Source organism: Physeter macrocephalus, chromosome 14 (genome assembly GCF_002837175.3).
Source record: "Physeter macrocephalus isolate SW-GA chromosome 14, ASM283717v5, whole genome shotgun sequence".
Classification (NCBI taxonomy): domain Eukaryota; kingdom Metazoa; phylum Chordata; class Mammalia; order Artiodactyla; family Physeteridae; genus Physeter; species Physeter macrocephalus.
In genome coordinates, this window is record NC_041227.1 from 94,048,478 (window position 1) to 94,067,884 (window position 19,407).

General features: G+C 40.3%; 1 protein-coding gene across 7 annotated transcripts in view; it reads left to right on the forward strand.

Annotated features, from left to right (window-relative positions):
• Window positions 1–19,407, forward strand: part of SSH2 (slingshot protein phosphatase 2) — a 248,641-nt gene that overhangs the window by 167,036 nt on the left and 62,198 nt on the right. For all 7 annotated transcript variants that reach the window (XM_007123578.4, XM_007123579.4, XM_028497970.2 and 4 more), the window contains 2 exons: window positions 11,270–11,373; window positions 17,386–17,450. In XM_007123578.4, the coding sequence (XP_007123640.2) occupies window positions 11,270–11,373; window positions 17,386–17,450 (169 nt within the window). The remainder of the gene's footprint in view (window positions 1–11,269; window positions 11,374–17,385; window positions 17,451–19,407) is intronic.

Below are 19,407 nucleotides of genomic sequence, written 5' to 3' on the forward strand. Positions count from 1 at the left end.
GTGGGATCTTCCCAGACCGGGGCGCGAACCCGGTTCCCCTGCATCGGCAGGCGGACGCGCAACCACTGCGCCACCAGGGAAGCCCAGTCATCAATTTTATACACATCAGTGTATGCATGTCAATCCCAATCGCCCAGTTCATCACACCCCCACCCCCACCCCCCAGCCGCTTTCCCCCCTTGGTGTCCATATGTTTGTTCTCTACATCTGTGTCTCAATTTCTGCCCTGCAGACAGGTTCATATGTACCATTTTTCTAGGTTCCACATATATCCCTGGGCATAACTTACAACACAAACACATACAGCAGCGCTCACTCTTACTCTGCTGTGTTTTTCTCTGTAGCACTTAGCATCATGTGATATCTAAAGGGGCAGCCACTGTGCAGCTCTGGCCAGTTTTTGCTAGGCGTGAATGTGGATATATGTGTTCAGATTTTCTCATCTTTCAAGAGAAGCTGGAAATTCTGATTTTTAAGTACAATTAGTTATAAATGAGTTTCAGAGCACTGTGAAGGTCAGACAATATGTCTGGTGTAAGAGTAGTGAGCAGGGTAGGGTATCTGGCAGAGAATCTCGAGCTGGGATGCTTAGAGAAGTACCAAATGGATTCAGTGTCTTAGACGCTAAGAGGAGAGAGTCTCAAAAAGGAGAAAGGGATTTGCTAGTGCCCATCAAGGCTCCAGGTGCTAAATGAAAAACAGAAATTGGTGTCAAGCTAAGACAAGGATCTTTGTCCTTCAGATCTATCACTTGGGAAATCACTGGCAAACTTAGGATGGGGAGGAGTTTCAGAGGTGGGACAGAAGCAAGATCGCAGCAGAAAAAAATGACTGGCAAGGGAAGAAAATGGAGACAGCAAGTATAGACTTGCTGTAATAAAGAAGAGAACTTAGAAGGGGACACAAGATCAAGTAAGGGTTTTGTTTTAAGGATGTGAAAGAACAGAGTTGAGCATATTTCTGGGCTGAGGAGAAGCGGTCACTAGAGAGAGGGGTGACTAATTGGTAAAACTAGGATACAAGGGAATGGGGTCAAGGACACAGGTGAGAGGGTTGACTTTTTTTTTTTTTTAACATCTTTATTGGAGTATAATTGCTTTACAATGGTGTGTTAGTTTCTGCTTTACAACAAAGTGAATCAGTCATACATATACATATGTTCCCATATCTCTTCCCTCTTGTGTCACCCTCCCTCCCACCCTCCCTATCCCAGAGAGGGTTGACTTTTGACAGCTGGATGCATCATTCTCTCAGACTGGAGAAAGGCGATAAGTCCTCAGGTGAGGGAAGTATCAATAATTGGGAGAAATCACACCAGCTAGCCTCCATTTCTTGATGGTGTAGAAGACCAGATTAAGTGGAGAGTTGAAGGAAACAGGAGTTGTGATGGGACTTGAGAGCGAGGAGGGTTTGGAGCAGGTAGGGATGGAAATGGTGGGGGGCTGTCTGGAGGTGTTAACTGCCCAGCTGAGTCAACTCAGTGTTGTTGCTGTCATCTCTGACATCTCTGTCACTGAGACCATGGATGTGCGCCGGCATCCAGGGGCATGGTTTCATAATCTCCTTAAACATTGGGCTGCCTTTCATTTATTCAATATATATTTATTGCACGTGCACTTAGTGTCAGGTACTATGCTAGACATTAGAGAGATGACATTAAACAAGGCAGTTGTTCCCGCTCAAGGAGCTTGCTGCTCATACAGAAAATTATAAATAAGTCATCAAAAAATACTATAATTTTAAGCTGTAGTAAGTATTATGAAGGGAATTCAGAAACAAAGAGAACAGATTGCAGGGAAACCAGTTAGGAAATAGGACATGGGACGAGGTTGGTTAGGGAAGGGAGAAAAGCCAAAAAGAGGTAGATGGCTTGGGGAAAAAATTGAGAAATCAAGGGGCTGGAGTCTCAACCAGGTTGAAGAGAGAGTGAACACATGAAGGTCACAAGAGAGGGGGTTGTAGTCAGAAAGTGGGAGTTTGGCTTCTGAAATCAAGTCCATCAAACTCTGATGCCTTCGAAAGGGACTCTGGGAATTAGAAGTCTAAATGGAGTCCAGGTGAAGGTGTTTGAAGATCAAGGGGACAAGAAATTTGGGGACAAGCTGTTGGATGTTCATCTCTATGAACAATGGAATCTGTTAAGATTGTAGTAAGAATCAGGGTTAAAAGAGAGAAGATTGAGCAAAATAAGGAGTAAATTAAAGCTAGTGACAAGGATGTCAGAAGGTGACAGCAACAAAGAATAGAAGGTTCCCTGAGCCTCACAAGAGGCTTTGCATAAAGGTGAAAGAGAAATGGTCTGAAAGCAGGGGTTGACGTTTTGGCCAAGTGCTTAAAAGCCCACCTTACATTCCTTCTGCAGGTGTGTTTAAAATACCTGGAAAGGCATTTGTTGGATCATGCAAATGAAATAATATTTCAAATGCTGAACAGTTTTTCTTAGTTAATCTCCTTTTGTTTTTTGTTTAATCCCACCAACTATTTAAAATCTGGTGCTAAGTAATGTTGGTCATGTTTCTTGGTGATCAATACATCCAGCATTTTAAATACTGAGAAAGAACTGTTTAGGTCATTTAGTCTTCGGTTCAGACAGCTTTTAGGCTTTACCTTTTTGAAAGAAAAGTATTTAAGTCTAGAGTTTTGGGCCACAGGACTGAGAAGCTTTATTAATTCAGCCTGTAAAGGAAATGGGCTCCTTTGCGCTGAGGTGGTTTCTGCCCTCCTTGGAGGAGGACCTTCTGGAAGACAAAACCCCCCAGCACTGTCAGTCATCAGGCGGACTAGGGTCAGTTGTGTTAGGAAGTGCCTGAAACCAACTCCTTTCATAGGCACCTAGGGGTTTTTTTTTTTTTGGTGGTGGTAGATGGGGGAGCAGGGGGAGTATTTGTTTTTATTTCTCTGAGGAGGGGTAGGTGGAATATTGGCAGATGGCTGTTGGAGATGAGGCTGAGACTTGTTAGAGTGGCTGCAAAGGGACAGAGATTAGATGGTGGCAGTAGTGTCATGAGAAGTTCTGGTCTCTGAATCTTAGCTCAAACTCAGAAGTGTTCGGGGGCCAGACTGCTCAGTGTAATTCCAGGGGTGGTGGCTGCCTGGAGGAGCTGGAGAGAGTGGCTGCTCTTCTCAAAGGTATTCAGAAATTAAAATGATTTTACATCTGTGCTGGTCTCACAAAATGTGCTGAATTAGGCTCGCCTACTACCAGTTGGAGCCATGACCTAGACCCTCTCTGAGGGCCCTCCAGCTCTGACCTTTCGTTATTTGGTAGTACTTCAAAACTCCAAACCGAAATCTAAACACTTAAAATCCCTGACAGGAGGTCAAGTGTGTATGTGACCAGACAACATCTAGAAAGAAGCACCTTTGGTCTGAGAGAAGACTGCAGAGGAACCAAGGGCTGGTCAGGCATCCACTTCTTTTCCCATGTAGGCTTTCTTGCCCTCCTGCCTAGGCCTCATGGTCTTCCTTACTTCTTGTTTTTGGCATCTAGTTTTTGATATTTTCTTAAAGCAATGTTTAATATCCAACAAACATACTAAAGGAAAAAGAAAAAAGAAGCAACTTTAAGAAACAGCATGAAAGTATTTGCCTCATGGGGGTATGTCTGAATATTTCCCTATCCAGACCTGAACTCTGTTTTCAGGATACCATGAAAAATAGAACAAATATCACACCAGGCTTTGCCATGAAATCCTGCCTTTGTTCTCTTTAGATGAACTGACCAGATGTGTTTTTATCTTCTGGTTGCTTCAAATTATTAAGTCAGCAAGTATGTCCTGTTATGGTAACTGCTAACTTAAGATAAAGGGTTAAAGCGCCGCCCTGGGTTTCAGATGACATGGGCCTTAGTCTGTGCTCCACTGCTATCTAGCTGTGTGACTTGGGGCAAGTCATTCCCATCTCTGAACTTCAGTTGATGTATCAGATTCTTTGTTGCAAGCTCAGAAATGAATTTTAGCTATCTTAGCAAAATATTTCTTAGAAGGATGTCAGAGCTTACCTAATGGATGGGAGACTAGAAGACCAAACTTAGAGAACAGGCAGGAGCAAAGGGCATTCAAGGAAAACCCAGGAGCAGGAGTAGACTGTTCTATACCTTGCTACTCTCCCCACTATGAATGTGACCATCCCCCATTCTCCCTACTCACTTGGGTCACTTGCCTGAGATTCAGAAGAGAGTTTCCAACTGGCCAGGCCTAAGCCACATGCCAGCTTCCTGCAAGGCCCCTTGCAGTTCCAGAGTTGGAGGGTCACCACGACCAGGCACATTTAGGGGATTCCCCAAAAGGAGACTAGGGTGAAATTAGAAAGGAGAGCGCTATTGCTGGACAGCCAGAAACCACAAATGTCAACTCAGATGTGCCCCCATCTATAGAAATTGGAAGGTTGAATTGTATGGCCAGTGATAAAATTATTGATCCTAGATTGTGTTTCTATCTGGACATTTCTAAGATGCACATGTTTGAGGCAAAAATGGGATAGTTACAAGATCTTATCAGTAAATGAACATTCAAAAGGAATGTTCTGGGGTTTTTTCCCCTCCAATTTATGGTCTGTAGGGAAAGGACTGGGAAGATTAGTCCTGATGGAATTTGTCCCTCAGCCTTGAACAGACAGACCTTTTTTTTCTTCTTCTTAGATTGTAGAAAAGTAGGAAAGGGGGGAAAATAGCTGCATCTGAAGGTAGTTGTGCTGGGCATTGTGCAACAGAGTTTAAGAGGAAGATTAGCTGGAACTAAAATGGTCTGGTGGTTGTAGTTAATGAATAAGAACTGCCTTAAGCTCTTATCCACTTTGCCAATAACTGGTTTACTAATGTACCCCAGCCTCTGCTTGTCTGCTGATAGAGAAAAAATCCTGCTGCCTGTATTCATAGGCATGTATCTGGGAGTTTATGTCCTGGGTGCAGAGAGGGTTCCAGGTATCCATTGCCATTCCAACACTGTCACTTGAACGTATGGCCTGTATGTTGGAGATGGGGTTGGGGATTGTTTAATTACAGAGAATAGTGCATACAATATTTGGGTTTGGATTTTCTCCCGTTGTAATCTAAATTTCTTTAGGATTACAGAATCAAATTTTTCTCACTACCTCAAGTGTGCTTTTGACTTTTGTAGCCCTGTTTCATCCATCAAGGCACAGTGACTTTGTCCTTCCTGTTTTTTGGATTTAGCCAAACTTTTTCAGTAGGCACTAGTATTGATAACTCTGTAGTCCTTTGGCCTCTGGTCTGATATTTGAAACTTTTTATTATGAACTTACCTTTCTGTGGGATGTGGTCACACTGAGTGGGGACATGAATTCCTTTCCACCTAATGGGATTGACACAGCTGCCCTAGTACCTTGAATCTGAAATTAAGCAACTAAATAAGTAGAGAAAGCTTATCAGGAAAGGGAGAGTGTTGTTAGGAGGGTGGAATGTATTTGCAAGTTTCCCATAAATGAATATTCTTCAAGATAAAAATATAACAGTTCAGATTATGTGTATTTGAATTTTACATAAATGCTAACTAGCTTACCTTGTGCAATAACATTTTGTGCCATCAATATTACACAATAATTTACCTGTGAATTTTGGCTTCAGGCAGAAATGCCAAACAAACTCAAGAGTTTGGCATTAGAAACATTATAAACATGAAAATCTACTTTCTTCATTTTAATGTTAATGTTAAAGTAAAAGCATTACACCCACTTTATGAAACTTGATTTCCCATAGTGAATGATTCATTTCATCTCGTGTGTTACATGTAAAACAGAAGACTGTCTGTCAAACTAACATGTAGCAGTTTGGCCAGGTGTGTCATTGCTTTGTTTTGCTTCCTTAGACTTCCTGCTGGTCATGGATGACCACCCTGGCCACATTCCTCAAAGGTTATTCTAACCTCAGAACAGTTAAGTATTTTCTTCACTTAGTTGATCTTTTCCTGTACACTTTGCCTGAGAAGAAACTGCCGGTTAACAAATTTTATGCTTTGCAAAGTGCTTTTGATTGGGAGGGATTGGCACAGAGTGCTTCCCCAAATTATTTAAAACAGAGTACTCTTTCCTCTATTTTTGAGACTAAAATGCTACTATCATTCCCAGTTCTTTTCTCTACTGTCCAGCCTATCTGAATTCATCTCTCAGCCAGATGTTCTTCATTCCCCTCAGTAAAGTCTTTCTGTTCATGGCCTTGATAGGGGGAACAAAAAAGGAATAAGAGCTGAGATCTGAATGGATTTCAGTCCTTTTCTTTCACTTCTGTATCTACTTTTAAATTCTGTGCTGTTGAAAAGTTCTGTAGGGAAGACATTGCGTTTCATCTTCCATAAACTGTATCATAAAGCTAGAACAGCATAATAGAGAGTGATTCAGAGCATGAGCTTTCAAGTCAGAACTTGGTTTGAATCCTTGCTCAGAGGATTGCTAGCTAGCTGTATGATCTTGGGCAGATGATTTACCATCTCTGAGCCCCTCAGTCTCTTATGTGTAAACTGGGGGTAAAAAATAGTACCTACTTCATAGGATTGTTGTGAAGGTTAAATGAAATAATATAAAGTGCTTAGCTCAGTGCCTGGCATACAGCTGGCATCTACTCAAGTTAGCTGTTATTAGCTCAGTTCATGTATCAAACTAGGGATGACTTTCCATTGGTTGAGCAAGTGATCTTACGGCAAGAGAAGAGTAGATGTTCTTCAGACGTATTCTGATAAAAACTGGAGAATGTCACTGTCACTGTGTTAGAAAGATGATCCTTGTCATTTTCTCATCAAGCAGCTAATTAATCTCCATCTTTAGATTTGGAGAATGTTTTTTATCTTGTGTTTTCCTTAATATGGGGGTTCTTAAGTCCTTTGAGGTTTGTGTTTAACTTGGACATCTGTAATCACATACAGATGGCTCCATAGAATTTACTGGAGCATTTCTCTTCCTGGGCCAGGCTCTAGATAACTGGTCAGTTCAGAAAACATGTAAAAGTTTTCATCTGCCTTTCTAGATTTTAAATTAGAGACCAACTCTATGTTGATTGAATCTTTAGCCAGATGCTTCAGAAAGATGAGTATTTACATAAATGTCTCTCACTATTCTGGCAAGATATACTAAGCCTTTACCTGACACTGAAGTACATGTGATTAAACATACATATTATTTTCTTCATATGCAAATAAAGCATTTAATTTTCAAGTTGAAATTGATCCTCCTCAACTCTGGTGGTTTCGAATTTTATTTTTTCACTTCCATGCCACCATGTTGCCATCCCATCTTTGAAAGCATTTATAGAATTTTAACTTTTTTTCAGTGATGAAAAGGGTTTTTTGTAATTAGCTACACTTTCATTCCTGGTCCCCTGTGATCAACAGTTTATGCCACTTTTGTGATAACTGGGGAGTCATAATCTGGGGCCACAGAATAAAGAGGATTGATCGTACCATCCAGAGTGTGTCTGCCATGACTCTCTGGGGGCCTAGATCACACCTACTAGGGCAGTCTCCTGGCCCAGCTGGACCTGCTGTGCATTTTGTTGTATCAGAAAAGTTTATTGAGATTTGTATAAATGACTCAAATAGAACGGCATCTTTTCCCTTGTACCAATCGTGACTTTGACTCCTGGTTTTTCTTTTATAATCAGAAATTTTCCAGGTAGCTTTGAGTTAACCAAGGGCCGTTGTCCTCCACCCCGATCCTCCCCTTGTGAAAGCACTACATACATTTTAAAGAACACACTTAAGAAATATGCTTTAAAGCATAAGCAACAAATGTATCTAAGAACAATATTCCAGAACTCTAAAAACCAGGAAGTTGTTGTGTTTGTCAAAGAGAAACTACTTTTGTCTCACAAAAATAATGACTGAAATAAGCTCTCGACAAATATACTTCTTTAGTAGATGTAGAGACCACTTTGTGTACTGGAAACCAAAGTGCCCATAGCTGTAACTTGCCTGCTGATAGGTAGACTATTTAGCCTTTATTTTAAAAATATTTTCATTTAGTAAAACAGACAGTTGCTGTGTTGGCAGAAGTGTGAATGTCATTTCCTGTCTGTGGTGTACCCCACTCATCCTGTTGCTCAGGCATTTTGTTTTAGGTTGTTCCCATAATGTGAGCGAAACAGAGTGACCCACAGCAGGGTGACATGTGCGTGCCACGAATGTAACGAGAGGCAAGACTTGTGCAACAGACCACAAGAGTGCAATGCTTTATTTAAAGATGAAAACAAAACAAAACAAAGGCAGCCAGCACGCAGAATTTTAAAGTGGCCTCTATGGAGTCTTGTGTTTGTTTTTAGAAGACATGTTCCAGTCTATTTGGCAAGTTACCTTAAAGGTATATCAGCTTCATGCCACATGATTAAAAGATAAAATTGAATCAAGGACTGACAGCTGTTATAGAGATGATTTAATTTCATTTAATCGATTAATTTATCATCAACCATTTGTATTTTACAGCCCAGTAATCTGCCACATATATTGAATTCTATAATCATTACTTTTTACCTGTGAGATTACAGAATTTCTATTTTCTTGTCCTAAATTACAATTCCTGTTTCAGGGATGGGTCAGATAAAAGAGTATGGGGGGAAAAAAAACTCCTGGGATGAATTCATTTATCCATCAAATATCTGTCAAGCACCTAATATGTGCTTGGCACTATTTCCAGTGTTGAAGATACAACAGTGCTGAGCAAAATAAAAAGTCTTATTCTTCATGGAGCTTATATTCTGTCATAGGGAGATGACCAGAATCAAGTATACAAGTGAATAAATATAATTTTAGCTTATGATAAATATCCTGAAGGAAACAAAACAGGACAACAGGATAGAGTATGATTGGGATGGGGGGAGAGGTGATGATATTGGAGCTGTGACTTAAATAGTGACAGGCCAGGAGAAAAGTGTCCCAAGTAGAAAATAAAGAGCACAAAGGCCCTGAGAGGGGCCTGAAATATAGAAGAAACAGAAAGAAGGCTAGTGCAACCAGATCATAGTAAACAAAAGGGGAGATGGTATAAGACCAGAGAAATAACTTCTTGTCAGCTGTTACAGGGCCTTGAGGTCCCAGCTAAGGACTTCAAATTTTATTTATACATAAAAAGGGAAGCTGTTGGTGGGTTTTAAGCAGGAAAGTGACATTATATGATATTTATTTGTATATTTTAAAGCACTCTGGTTGCTGTTTGGTAAGCGGATAGTAGTGATACAGAAATAGTTGCAGACAGACCAGTTTAGAGGCTTTTTGTTGATATGTCTGGGGTAAGTTTCACTTCAGGGACAGGGCGAAAGAGGTAAAGATATAGAAAAAGCAGAATTGCCCATGAATTGAAGCTGAAATGTATGAGAACGTGGGGGGCTCATGTATTATTACCTCTACTTTTTTGTATATGTCTGAAATTTTCTGTAATAAAACACTTAAAAGAAAACTTTTTAACGGTAGTCTAAGTGAAAAACAGTGGTACCCTGGACCATTGTCAGAGTAGTAATGGAGCTACATGGGCAGATTCAAGATGTATTTGAAAGTAAATCTCATAGGTCTTGTTGATGGATTAGATATATATTGTTGGAAATAGAGAAACCAAGGATGACCGTCATATGTTTGTACCAACCAACTTGGGTGGATGAGGCTAGGGATCAGGTTTGCAGGGGACTCAAGAGATTAGTTTTGGCAATGTAAATTTGAAATGCCAATTCGTTTTCCAAGTGGAAATGTTGAGTAGGCAGCACAGTGTAATTTACAATACGTTAGCTAACACTGAATGGCGTACTCGCAAGCAATCTTGGAATCCTTCATTATGTGTTTCTAAACTTTGCCATTAATGACTTAGAAGTTTTATCCTTTTCGGATTCTGCAGATAACATTGAAAGGCTTAGTCTGTCGATATGAAATAATTTAGATGCAATTTCTGTTTTCTGTGGATATCCACTAGTAATTGTATTTTGAATAGCCTCTATCCTGAGCAGTAGTTCCCCACCTCTGTTGAGCTATCATTCACATGAAGGATGTTAACATGGAGGGCAAACTCCATGGGTTGACCATACTTCCTGCGCACTACTCCTTTTCAATGCATATGTAAATGCAAGCTTGTGAAAGTAAAATTTTGAGTAACACTTTAGTGTGATGTGTGTATATTTTAAATATGTCTTTTATGCAAACTTTGGATCTATTATTAGTAGCTAAGTATTGTAACGTATTTCATGTCTGATTAGAACGCTGTTGAAACACCATTATTGACAACCATAGATCTATTAGTTATTGATAACCATAGATCTGTTAGCTCTGTTAGTTGTTAAACTAATATTTATTAAGGGCACCACTCTAAGAAGCTTCTTATTCTTATTGATTCCTCACAACAACCTCAATTTATTTATTAATCCCTGTTTTATAGATAAAGAAACTTAGGCCCCCTAAAATTCACTCAAGTAAGAAGTAGTAGAGCTAGGATTCAAATCCAGGCAGTCTGGTTCCAGAGCCTTTACCCTTATATTTCCAAAGTCTTCACTCTTAACTGCTACCGAGTAAGACGAAGACCGACTTTGGGATTATTTTCTCTTCCCCTTTCTAAAGTTCCAACCTCATGGGATGAAGTAAAAATAAAATCAAAAGAGCCTCTGATAAACAACGAGGTCCTACTGTATAGCACAGGGAACTATATTCAATATCCTATAATAAACCATGATGAAAAATAATATGAAAACGAATATGTATGTGTGTGTGTGTACACACACACACACACACACACACACATATGTATAACTGAATCACTTTCCTGTACAACAGAAACTAACACAACATTGTAAATCGACTGCACCTCAATTAAACAAAAAAGAGAGAGACTCTGGTTATTCCACAGTCTTGTCTACTATAATTTTTCTGAAACAAAACTTACAATATTCTATAGACAAGACTGTGGAATAACCAGAGTCTCTCTCTTTTTTGTTTAATTGAGGTACAGTCGATTTACAATGTTGTGTTAGTTTCTGTTGTACAGGAAAGTGATTCAGTTATACATATGTGTGTGTGTGTGTGTGTACACACACACACATACATATTCGTTTTCATATTATTTTTCATCATGGTTTATTATAGGATATTGAATATAGTTCCCTGTGCTATACAGTAGGACCTTGTTGTTTATCAGAGGCTCTTTTGATTTTATTTTTACTTCATCCCATGAGGTTGGAACTTTAGAAAGGGGAAGAGAAAATAATCCCAAAGTCGGTCTTCGTCTTACTCTTTGATTTTCTTCCTTAAATTACTTGTTTATTTATTTATTTATTTTTACTTTTTCCTTATAGCATCAGCGAGAGCTTTCTAACTGTCAAAGGTGCTGCCCTTTTTCTGCCACGGGGAAATGGCTCATCCACACCAAGAATCAGCCACAGACGCAATAAGCATGCAGGTAAAGCTCCACATATGCCATTCCTTTTCTTGGTTTCTTTGCCTTTTGTTTTGTTCTAAAAGACTGACTACCTCGTCACCATTTCTTCAACAGTTCTGTAATAGTGAAAGAAAGCATTGTACTATGCTGTAATCACTTTTCTTTCTCTCTCATAGACCATATTTCTGGCACTTAGCAGAATGCCTTATACACGAAGTAGATGTTCAATAAATTTTTGTTGGAAAAATAATCAGGTACAAAAATACGCTAATGGGGGCTTCCCTGGTGGCACAGTGGTTGAGAGTCCGCCTGCCGATGCAGGGGACACGGGTTCGTGCCCCGGTCCGGGAAGATCCCACATGCCGCGGAGCGGCTGGGCCCGTGAGCCATGGCCGCTGAGCCTGGGCGTCCGGAGCCTGTGCTCCGCAACGGGAGAGGCCACAACAGTGAGAGGCCCGCATACCGCAAAAAAATAAATAAATAAATAAATAAAAACTACAAAAATACGCTAATGAAGTCTTATGTGACATCTCGATTAAGGTTTTGGTAATCAGCTAAAAGATGGTCATGTTTCTTCAGACTCTATGCAAAATCAATTAACCAAAGATGACTTTTTTTTCTGTCTGCTCTCTAGTGATGTTATGAGGAGACTAATATGGTATATTACTAATATAAATAAATTCAGTAGCACTATTGTGTTAACAAGAGTTATGATATCACATATTAAAATACCAGCGTCTACTTCTTGATTGTGTTCATGCTAAAAAGACTGGAAATTTAATTCAGAGGACTTTTTTTTTTTTTTAAGAAGCTGTTGGGGGTAGGAGTTTATTAATTATTTAATTTATTTTTGCTGTGTTGGGTCTTCGTTTCTGTGCGAGGGCTTTCTCTAGTAGTGGCAAGTGGGGGCCACTCTTCATCACGGTGCGCGGGCCTCTCACTATCACGGTCTCTCTTGTTGCGGAGCACAGTTGTGGCTCACGGGCCTAGTTGCTCCGCGGCATGTGGGATTCTCCCAGACCAGGGCTCAAACCCGTGTCCCCTGCATTAGCAGGCGGATTCTCAACCACTGCGCCACCAGGGAAGCCCCAGAGGACTTTTATGGAAACAAGGAATCATCAAATAAATGTTCACTTAGGGATAAGTATAATACTCTGATTTTGAAATAACCCACTAATATTCTGCACCCAGCACCAATGTGAGGCTTGTTTCCCCACACATCCAAGCAATTCTCAGACACCAGCTGGGTGTCCTGCAATTCACCTCAATTCTAACACTATCTACCTGGAGATAGTGTCAGATTCCACAGGTTAAGGGCTCAGTTGTATAAGGCTGCCCCCCTTACCCCCCACTTCAAGTGCCAGTCACAAGTCCAGGTTGTCTGTAGATTGGAAGTTCCAATGACCCCTTCCTTGGGTTTGTTTAATTTGCTAGAGCAGCTCACAGAACTCAGAGAAACATTTTACTTATTGGATTACTGGCTTATTATAAAAAGATATAACTCAGGAACAGCCAGATGGAAGAGATGCGTAGGGCAAGGTATGTGGGAAGGGGCACGGAGCTTCTGTGCCCTCTCTGAGTGTATGCCCTCCCCAAGTCTCCATGTGTTCACCAATCTGTAAGCACTCTGAACCCTGCCCTTTTGGGTTTTTGTGGAGGGTTCATTACACTGGCATGATTAATTCAATTTTGGCTATTGGTGATCCATTGAACTCCCAGCCCCTCTCCCCTGCCCAGATAAGGAAGTTCCAGCCCTCTAATCACAGGGTTGGTTCCCCTGGTAACCAGCCCCCATCCCTACGTGCTTTCATAGAGTCAAGTCATTAATAGAACAAAAGACACCTTCTTTGCTCCACATCGCTTAAGAAATTCCAATGACCACTGTAAAGCAATTATACTCCAATAAAGATGTTAAAAAAAAAAAAAGAAAGAAAGAAGTTCCAGTGATGTTAAGAGCTCTGTGCCAGGAACTGGACAAAGACCAAATATATGTATTTTTTATTATAAATCACTGTATCACACCCACTAACAGTAGTGTACGCATTTAATATTTCCATATGTTAGACTTCTCTAAAGTCAGGTGCATTGTGGTGATGAGGTTAAGAAAGAATTGAAGAAAGTTGGTCTAGAGAAAAAGGTCTCCAGGTATAGGATATCCACAGTTTAAAGGATGATAATCAGCCTTATGCCTCTCTTCTAACAGCAAGCCTAACTTGTGTCATTTTGGGGGGGAAAAAAAAAAGTCAGTGGTCCTGAGGACACCAATTAGAGAAATCCCAATCAGTGCTATACAAAGAGTGTTTGCTTATTGTCCAAAATGTGCCATTTTGATGACGTGCTATGTCCAGGAGTGGAAGAAATTGGAATTACTGAGAAGAGAACAAAGAAGACTGTAAACCTTGAGCGTGTAGGTCAGAGGTGAAAGCCAGAAGTACTGGGTCCCATTGAGCCAGTAGTGAGTTTAACTCCAGTGCAGGTAATCTTAGCTACTTTAGTGGCTGCCCTACTTCTTGTTTGGACCTTCATCTAGTTCCAAATGTAGCAGCTCAGAATTTTAATCCATCTCATTGGACAGTATTATCCTCCTACCAAAACTCTCCAGCCATGGAAAATTTTTAAAAGGGGCAGGTGAAAAAACTCTTTGGAAAATTATCTTTGTACTACATTTTCTAAAAACCTTCCTCTTCAATGCCAACCACCAGAGTCAAGGGGGAAACTCCTCCCCACCCCCACCAAAATTTGAATGCACAGAGGAAGTAGACCCAGCTGAGCTTTGTGTTTCTGTTTGGTGTGGGTATTTATCACAGTAAAAAGAAGACAAAATATTGGTTTAAATCCAGCTTGTCTGACTGAGATATTAGGCAAATTGCTCTGTGGCATGTAATAGTAAGTGGGGTCAGTGGCTTTTAAAGCTCCTGGCCCTGGTTGGTCTTTTTCTTTGGTCAGACTTCCACACTCAGCTGCCACCCAGGTTTCTACTTGACCTTGTTCACTTAGCTTTCTCCATACCAAAAAGAAAAGCAGATTTAACACAAGATGAATGGGCTTTACTTGTGATCCAGACCAGAACAGATGAGGCAGTGTGAGTATAAATGCAGCTCACAGAGGCAGACCTTCACATAAGCTGGAGCTCCCTTGGCTGAGCCCACAGTAACTGAAAGATGATGGCAGAATTGCGAGCAGATCAAGGGCTTACTCTGTCTAATGTACTTTCTTATGCATATTTCTTGAACAAGTTAGAATTTTATCTGGGCTTCGTTAAAAATATCCAAGTACTTTTTTGTAATCAAAAAGTGATATTATAAGTGAATGTCTGCTAACATTTTAAAGAGAAGCAACCAAAAGTCTTTAAAATCAAACTGAAGTCTAAAACTTGGCTACCAGCAGTGAAGTATATGAAAACAAAATGTAGGAAAAGGATCTTAATGGTACGGGTATATTGCCTCTGTTAGTCTCTGTGAAGGACAGTTTCCCAAGAGGAAATACCTCATGGCAGTACTTTTCACCACTAGCAAACCTGAGCTTCCACATACCCAGCTCGCGTAAGAAGCCCTACTGTAAGGGTAGGGCTCCCTGACTTTTGTCGGACCTTCTAAAAAGGTCCAGCTAGATCTTTGGGCCGGTAGTGCTTGGAGTGGAGTCTTAGGGCTGCTGTTTGCCCAGAAATCTTTCTCCTCTAGAAGTTCTCCATCCTGAAAATTCTTTCATCAGGTTATTTGTCCTGACAGAACAAAAGGAAACTTAATTTTTTAAAAGCCTGAGCTGCTTACCTCAATTGTAACTGTAGTCATTCTTCATTGTTTATACCTAACACTTTGTCTCCTCACGCTGATTCTTTTATTTTTAACAGCTTTATTGAGACATAAATACCATATTATTCACCCAATTTACCCATTTAAAGTGTACAGCCAGTGATTTTTTTTTTAGTATATTCACAGAGTTGTGTAGCCATCACCTCAATCTAATTTTAGAACATTTTCATCACCCCAAAAAGCAACCCAGTACCCATTAACAGTCGCTCCCTATATCCCCCACCCTCCCTCCTAGCCCTAAACAATCACTAATCTACTTTCTGTCCCTATAGATTTGCCTATTCTGGGTGTTCCATGTAAGTGGAACCATATAAACAATCTTTTGAGACAGGCATCTTTCACTTGAGACATGGCCTCTTTCAAGGCTCACCCATGTTATAGTATGTAACAGTACGTTGTTCCTTTTTATGATTGAATAATATTCCAGTGTATGGATATACCACATTTTATTTATCCATTCATCAGTTGATAGACGTTTGAGTTTTTTCCATTTGGGGGCTAATATGAATAATGCTGCTATGAACATTTGTGTTCAGGTTTTTTGTGTGGACATACGTTTTGATTTCTCTTGGATTTGTACTGTGAACCGACACTGGTTCTTGCCCATGAGACTTAGATTCTGTCTCTGGGTTTGAAGTATAGTAGAATGGCCAAATGTAATGACTCTTCTTTTTAATTTTGAAAGTTGAAAGATTCTGCAATAATGGAATTGGTCAGAAGCCAGCAGTAAAATGAGGGGGAGAAAAAGGCAAGAAAGCTATTCTATAAGAGGAAGAAAGGGGAGAATTCCCTGGTGGTCCAGTGGTTAGGACTCCACACTTTCACTGCCAGGGGCCCCGGGTTCAATCCCTGGTGGAAGAACTAAGATCCCATAAGCCACAAGGGACAAACACACTTGTTTGCCAACCTACTTTTTTTTTCTTCCTGTCTCTCTCTACTTCTTGCACATATCAGCATTTCATCTCATCATTAACAGCTGTGAAGTTATGTGGATGAAAATTATGTATGTAGATTCCAAGACCAATGGTGAGAACAGGTTACGGTGGCACCCATGATTATGCAGCTACATTTAGTCACTTTAGACGCTTGGAAAAGGGCTGGTCAGGAATGAAGTTTTTTTGTTCTCTGATTGTTATCGTTTATGACAGCACATTATCTAATTATCTCCTACTAGCCAAAGCTTCCGATTTTCTGGTACAGAACAGGGAAATTGAGGAAATCTATAATAGTTTAATAAAAAGAAATTTCAACTTAGTTTTATAGAATGTATAAAAGCAAGTGAGGATTGAAATAATGATTGGCTGTTTTTTATTTATTTATTTATTTATTTTTTTGGCTGCGTTGGGTTCTTGTTGCTGTGCGTGGGCTTTTTCTAGTTGGCGGCAAGCAGGCGCTACTCTTCGTTGCGGTTCGAGGGCTTCTCATTGCAGTGGCTTCTCTTGTTGCGGAGCATGGGCTCTAGGTGTGCGGGCTTCAGTAGTTGTGGCACATGGGCTTAGTTGCTCCGCGGCATGTAGGATCTTCCCGGACCAGGGCTCGACCCTGTGTCCCCTGCATTGGCAGGCAGATTCTTAACCAGTGCGCCACCAGGGAAGTCCCTGATTGGCCATTTTAAAGCACCCAATAATACGTTCACTAGAATATATATCCCTTGAGATCTGCTGTATTTAATAAGTACTGTCTTTTTAATATCAGCTACTGATGTGGAAATCATTTTTAATTGTTGACATTATTCTAGAGGGGAATCTAAAATTCTTCTTAGATTAAGTGCAACTGAATATCACAATTACAGAGGTAGGAATGGCAAAATGGTTAGCTTTTTAAAAGTGAGAGATAATTCTAACACTGTATACCATACCTCCCAATTTCAAGATTCCCTTGATTCCACCTTCAGTGGGCCTGAAAGCACAGCCAGTGCTTTCTCTGCCCAACACATTTCACCATTGCTCTCATCAACATAAATCATGGTACAAAACTGACTGGTTTCAAGTGCAGCTTCCATAGGACAAACATGAAGCAAATTTTAATGTAGTGTAGACTTAAAAGTGAATGTATAGAGATCCAGTCTACCACCCATATTAAGACACTCAATTTCTTTGTCTAATTAGAGTCCCTCAGTGAACCAGAACTTTCTTTTACACGAGTTATTAGGGTAGAAGGAATCCTCTCTGTTAACATTACAATGGAGAATAATTATCCTTTGTTTTGTATATTTCACCAGGTGACCTCCAACAGCATCTCCAAGCAATGTTCATATTACTCCGCCCAGAAGACAACATCAGGCTGGTAAGTTAGAGGTATTATTATAACTTTCTTCCTCAAAAGACTGTCTCTGATAGCAAACATTAAACAGTCATTTTTATGTCCCAGCATAAAAACTGTGTGAAATAGAAAAGAAGAATGACATGTCCCCATCATCAAAGAGCTTAGAATGTAACTGGGGATATGAGTTAATCTGAAATGATGTGAAATAATTTGGTTCAAGACTTGATGAGCGCCAGTTTGTAAGTTATTGACCATAACACCAATTAAAATTCAGAAAAAAGAAACTGGGCCACTTAACCTCGTTGAGGAAGGTTTTATATAGACAGTAGAGCTTAAGCTGGGTCTTGAAAGATGATGAGGTTGGCAGAAGGAAAGAAGACAGTCGTTCTAGATGAGGGCATGACTGAAGCAAAAGCACACATAAGAGGGACAGGGAGAGGATAAAGTGGCCAAAGGTTTATGCTGGTCTCAGAGTCAGGAGACCTGGGCTTAGAGACAGCCATGTGATGTTGGACAAATCACTTTGTCTGTCTGTGCCTGCTTCCTTATCTCTTTTCTACCTCTCACAGTGGAGAGAATCAAACGGACACTAAAGCATATCAAAGAGTATAAAATGCTGCCTAAGTATGGGGACTGTTGTTAATACAGGGAAGTTAAGATACCAAAAGACAAGGCAGGCAAACAGGGACTTAATGCTCCACACTAGAGGTCTCAGTCTGGCAGTCCACAGGCCAGAGATATGTTTTGTTTGGACCAAACAGTGGTTTTTGTTGGTGGTGTTGTCGTTGTTTTAAATCTGAGCCAGAATTGTAAAGCTGGATGATTCCACACAGAAATCCAGCCTTGGGGCTTTTCTTGAAAAATCAAGAATTCTGGCAACACTGGGACCTTATTCTTACATGGCAAAACTTGGCTAGACTCGGTAGGGGGAGAGCATCAGTGTGGCCTGGTTTCTTAATTTACTGTAATTTGTACATATTCTGTTGTTTCCTGCACACTAAAGCCAAGTGTCACCATTTGTCATCATTCCTTCACCGTTGCCTTATAGTAAAACATCTAATAAAAGTAGGAAAGTAAAAATGGGATGAGTATGATTCTTTGTGGAAAGTGAAAAGTATTTCTACCCATTTAATCTTCACGTGGACTACTCCACTCATTTACATTCCCTATCTGACCCCCTAATATTTAATACCTTTAGTACCTCTACCTCTTCAGTGATCTGTAGTGAAGCATTACAGGTTTTTGAGCCAAGAAGTTACATGGGACGGCTACAGTATTTTTTTTCTTTAAACATCTGTATTGGAGTATAAATGCTTTACAACGGTGTGTTAGTTTCTGCTGTATAACGAAGTGAATCAGCTATATATATACATATATCCCCATATCTCCTCCCTCTTGCATCTCCCTCCCACCCTCCCTATCCTACCCCTCTAGGTGTACGCCAAACACCGAGCTGATCTCCCTGTGCTATGTGGCTGCTTTCCACTAGCTATCTGTTTTACATTTGGTAGTGTATATATGTCCATTGCCACTCTCTCACTTCGTCCCAGTTTACCCTTTCCCCTCCCCGTGTCCTCAGGTCCATTCTGTACGTCTGCGTCTTTATTCCTGTCCTGCCCCTAGGTTCTTTAGAACTTTTGTTTGTTTGTTTGTTTCCATATATATGTGTTAGCATATGGTATTTGTTTTTCTCTTTCTGACTTACTTCACTCTGTATGACAGACTCTAGGTCCATCCACCTCACTACAAATAACTCAATTTCATTTCTTTTTATGGCTCATATTCCATTGTATATATGTGCCACATTTTCTTTAGCCATTCATCTGTCGATGGACACTTAGGTTGCTTTCATGTCCTGGCTATTGTAAATAGAGCTGCAAAGAACATTGTGGTACATGACTCTTTTTGAATTATGATTTTCTCAGGGTATATGCCCAGTAGTGAGATTGCTGGGTCATATGGTAGTTCTATTTTTAGT